This window comes from Solanum dulcamara, chromosome 4, assembly GCF_947179165.1.
Source record: "Solanum dulcamara chromosome 4, daSolDulc1.2, whole genome shotgun sequence".
Classification (NCBI taxonomy): Eukaryota; Viridiplantae; Streptophyta; class Magnoliopsida; order Solanales; family Solanaceae; genus Solanum; species Solanum dulcamara.
Genome location: NC_077240.1, coordinates 80,318,945 through 80,323,828, shown reverse-complemented (window position 1 = coordinate 80,323,828; position 4,884 = coordinate 80,318,945). Strand labels below are relative to the sequence as shown.

At 35.5% G+C, this 4,884-nt stretch overlaps 1 protein-coding gene across 1 annotated transcript; it reads right to left on the bottom strand.

Moving 5' to 3' along the window:
• Window positions 1-421: 421 nt before the first annotated feature.
• On the bottom strand, window positions 422-4,379 carry LOC129887840 (IQ domain-containing protein IQM2-like). The gene is made up of 8 exons (XM_055963072.1): window positions 4,178-4,379; window positions 2,750-3,230; window positions 2,548-2,662; window positions 2,386-2,451; window positions 2,204-2,292; window positions 2,026-2,116; window positions 1,682-1,921; window positions 422-1,570 (listed from the first exon to the last, which is right to left on the bottom strand). The coding sequence occupies exons 2-8, from the start codon at window positions 3,181-3,183 to the stop codon at window positions 707-709; spliced, it is 1,899 nt and encodes a 632-aa protein (XP_055819047.1). The 5' UTR covers window positions 3,184-3,230; window positions 4,178-4,379; the 3' UTR covers window positions 422-706.
• Between the last annotated feature and the right edge of the window lie 505 nt (window positions 4,380-4,884).

Below are 4,884 nucleotides of genomic sequence, written 5' to 3'. Positions count from 1 at the left end.
TGTAATCAACGGCTTTCCGGCTATCAAGAACAATAGAACAAGAACAATGCAAGCTAAATATAGAACAAGGGAACTTTGGTAAACAAGGGACTGTTCAAAACTAACTTTTCTTTCACTCAAAACTTAGTGTCTCCAAAGGCTCAATCCACAAGTGAGATAACACACCTAAACTGCTGAACTCAGATTTTAACTTGTTTCAATTTACTAATGGCTAAATATTTGCCATGTGTTTTAAGGACTTGGTCGGACTCTTCAAAAGTGAAACGGAGTTTGTGTCACATCCTTCAAAAGTAGTGCATTTTTGAAGGATTAGACATATGTGGGAGCTCAGCCCTTAGTTTCTTTTCTTTTATCTTGACTGTCAGAGTACAACAATAAATCAACTTCTCAAGAAAAAATATTGAGCTAAGAATATCATAGATAAAGAATGAATGATTTCTTTTCTTTTTTCTGTTTCTCATTTCTTGCTTTTCCAGTTACAAACAAGTATTGGAACTCAAAATTTTTACAACTTGCATATTGCAATCTACCACTAGGACGAACAAAACATGTGTACAGTTGAATAGGAAAAAAAAACTATGGAAGAATTCTTATGAAAAGAATAAAGGAAAGAATCTCTATGTCATTTTGTCTATTCACAGTGAAAGAACAGACTAATGAAAGAAAGAAAAAAAAAACTAATCCTAGTTCAAATGAATAATTGAAGTTAGGGTCCTTTATGTGGTGGAGAGGAATATTTGCTACTGAGACAAGATAAAGTTTTGTTCCCCATAGGAGAAAGGGAACAGGAAAGCTGCATTACCCGGCTCAAGCTCGTTGGCGTTGATGCCCTTGAAGGGAAGCTCATCTTGAGACGGCAAGCACTTCTCGGGGACAAGCTCACTTGTTCTAAAGCATGGGATTGCAGCTGTGAGGGGTAATCCCTCAAGCATCCGATTCGAGGTCCAGCTCCTGTGCTCCATCTGCAAGACAGTTGCTTTCCCAACTGATACGATTTAAGATCCTTGTGTGAATTTATCCTGTGGATGATAGATTCGTCTGGAATTATCTCCTCTTTACTTTCATCAAGTTCATCAACAGAAGAGCTGTGTTTTAAATCCATTTGATCTTGTTCGGGAGCAAACAATTCTCTTGCTGTTTCATACCCGTCTATTGGTGATTCTAAGTTGGAAATAGATTTAGCAGCTTCACTTTCATTCTTTAATTTCTCTAAGAAATCATCATTCCGGGGAATTTGAAGATTAGGCAATTTGATACTGAAGTTATGAGATGGTTTTGAATCGGAAAGTTGTATATCAGCAGCCTGCTCTTGAACTTTTAAGTCTCTTTTCTCTGAAGTTGACTCTTCCAGATCATTCTCTTCTGTCTCCAACACATCTTTTTGTAAGTCATCCTCAGAAGAGTCACCTCTGAGGAAAACGCCACTCTTCTTGCCAATCGATTCTTCCTCGTCTTCATCAGAGTCAAGCTTAACATCATTGAGGTCGACATTATTCTCTGTCATGAATGAAATGAAGTCCTGGAAATTTTCTGGGGTAGGTCGGTAATGTCCACTATGAGGCCAGACAGCCTGTAGAATTCAGGTAACAAATACAAAAAGAGTTAGACCGAAATCACAAATAAGCTGCCAATATGAATCGAATCAGAAGTGTGAAAATGACTCGAAGATATATTAACATACCTTCAATACTCCTTGTTCTGCAACTATTCTCCCAGCAGCTAATGTAGCTCCTCCAGCCAAGAAACTAGAGTGCTGAAATGTGCCTTTAGTTTTCTTGCCAACGTATAAGGTTTTCGAGGTGCTGAGGACGAAAATCCACTTAGTGCCTTTCGGTTCATCAGTCGTGTCAAGGAGCTTCCCGGTTTCCTTGTAGAAGAGTTTCCCATCTTCTACCTCAACTTCATAAGCCTTTCTTTCCATCTGTAGTAAAAAAAGAAAGAAAAACTGACAAGTAAATTTTCCAAATTCCCACAACTGCAGCTAGCAAAGATACTAATGGACTGATAAACGGAGTAAAGACTTACCGGACCAAGGTACTTAATGCACTGCTGCTGAAGTTTCCATCGAGGGCATTTATCAACAATATTCACTTCTTTTCCTTCTCCAATATCCAACCTGATTCAGAGAAACACAGTTAGCAAACGAGAAACTTTCACGATAAATTATCGTTAAAACTCGATCATTCATCATCTAGACAATTACCAGTAGAAGAAGGGCTCTTTGCTTTGAGAATGCAACCATTTGACATAATAGAAATGCAAGTTGTGTCCATAACGATGTCGTGGGTCGATCTGTTACACAAAAAAAAGCCTTTTCCATATTAGCAAAATTGAAATTTTGGCATAGAACACAAATTCAGTATACCATTAAAAAGATCTACTTACAGCTTCAAGCCAGTGCTGTAGAGCTAGTTTCTGGGCTTTGCTATTCTTAGATAATCCCTTGCCAACCTGCATGAAGAAGAAAAAGATCAGCAAAAATCTTAGAGTAAATCAAAATCTTTGCAATAACTTTCATCAGCATTTACGAAATGATCCAAAATTTACCTTGGCTGCTCTAGTTCTTGCCCTCGACCAACGAGAAACTGCTGTCTCGTGTTTATCAAGATCAAAAAATGAAATAGAACTATGCTTGAGTTCAGCAAAATCTAGTAGCTTCCACCTGAAATTTTTCGAAAATACATGTCAGGAAGATTCAAATCAGTAGAGTTTATCAATAGGAGATTTTTTTGGCGTAGAAAAAACGTACCAGCTTTGCTCTATAAGTACTGCACAGTCTGCTAATTTTCTTCTAGTCCTAAAACTCTTGTACACTTTCTGCAACTTTAAAGCTGCCTCATGTTTGGGGCTGCTAGTATATGCTAGAGGAGATTTTTGAGACTCTCCATTCATGCTTCCTAACCTCCGAAACTCACTAAAATCGTGCTTCTCTTCTAATGAAGTTTTCTTTAACTCCATTGCTCTTCCCATTGTCCTAAAGCTGACGGTTTTTTCTATCAACATCCTTCCGGAGCCATCTGATTGCAATATTGTTGGTTCTGTATCTTGGCTCTTGAAGCTAACTGACCGCAATGGTGTCTTCCGCTCATCGTGTCCAAAATCAATAGATTTCACAATGATAGAATCAAGGCCAATTTCCGAATCACTATGAGAGGCAACTGGGCGCGAAAAGGATAACCCCATACGATTTCAAAATTGAATCTTGAATAGCTTATTGAGACCTTAAAATCCTGTCAATAGTAACATATACTTAAGAGTTGATTCATTCAAATTATAACAATCAAATACCAAATGGAAGCACATCAACAAGTAAAACATTTGCACACTACATTATGAGCTGTACTATAAACTAATATATTACCATTTAATCTCCAAATGTAGACAATCAATAAGTAACATTTGCAAGAACCAACTTTTTGCAAATTTTGACCAAGAAGATATTTTCCATTTTTATATTTGAACAAGTCAAGCAAGAAGATCCAGATTCTCAAAAAAAAAAACAGAACATTTCCAAGGGAGATTCAATTGTCTCAAAAAAAATGAACACTATAAAGCTATAAAAGTATGAAGCAAAAGCATAAACTTTCAAATCCATTGTGAAAAAACACAAAATCTGAATCTATTGACATTGTCAATGCCAGAAACACCTCAGAAAACAAAAATGTATAAATTTTCCTAATTTACTCAGCTCAATCTCTAAAACAAAATCCCAAGAAACACATTCAAAACAGAAGGAAAAAAAAAAGAATCTACATTTGGCAGATCATAAGAAAAAGAAGCAACCCCATAAAAACAAAAAACAAAAAAATATCACTTTTACAAGATTCTTGAAAACCCAAGTTGCAAAAAAACACAAGAAACCATGAAAAGAACAATAAAGATTCAAGCTTTACCTCAATGCAAGAATCTTTGAACCAAGTACCCATTCCCAAACACCTCAGAAAACATATATGCATTAATTTTCTAATGAACTCAGCTCAATCTCTCAAAATCTCAAGAAACACATTCAAAACAGGAAGGGGGGGAAGGGGGAGAACCCACATTTGACAAATCATGAGAAAAAGAAGCAACCCAACAAAAACAAAACAAAAAAAGACCATTTTCACAAGATTCTTGAAAACCCAATTTGCAAAAACACAAGATATCATGAGAAGGACAATAAAGATTCAATCTTTACCTCAAATGCAAGAATCTTTGGAACCAAGAATTGAAAATGGGATAAATTTTGAACAAAATGAGAATATATTTTTTTTTGTGCTTTGTGGGTATTTCTGAGTAGGTGTGCTATAAACAGAATGAATGTGAATGTACTGATGGCTATTAGCTGATTTATATATATAGGAGGAAAAGAGGAGACATAGGAAAGTGTGGGGTTGTTGTAGAGGGGGGAGGGTTGGGGTTAAGAGAGGGGGGAGGGGTTGGCACGTGGATGGACTTTTTAGTGAGGTTGTAGCAAAAATTGTATTTTTTAAAAAAACAAATCTTTTACTCTTTCAAAATGAAAGAAAAAAAAAATCATTACCCGATCACATAGGATTCAGGACGTAACATAAGTAGTCTACCGTCTACGTATATAGTGGTCAATTTGATACAAGCATTAGTGACTAAGTTTAGGATGTAATGTAGGAAGTTTATTCTAATAAAAGTATTAATGTATAATTTCACGGTTTGAATTCGTAATTCATAAATCAATCATTACTTTAGAACTTTTCATCGATTTTAACTAAATTTAGTAAGATTTAGAATTTCTTCCTCATTTTTATTATTTTTTAAATTCCTTATATTCAAATGTGAACAAAATCTAGTTCAAACTTTATAAGTATGCAAAATCATACATCATACTAATCCTTTTAAAACTTGCTAAGCACGAATGGCTTTCATATA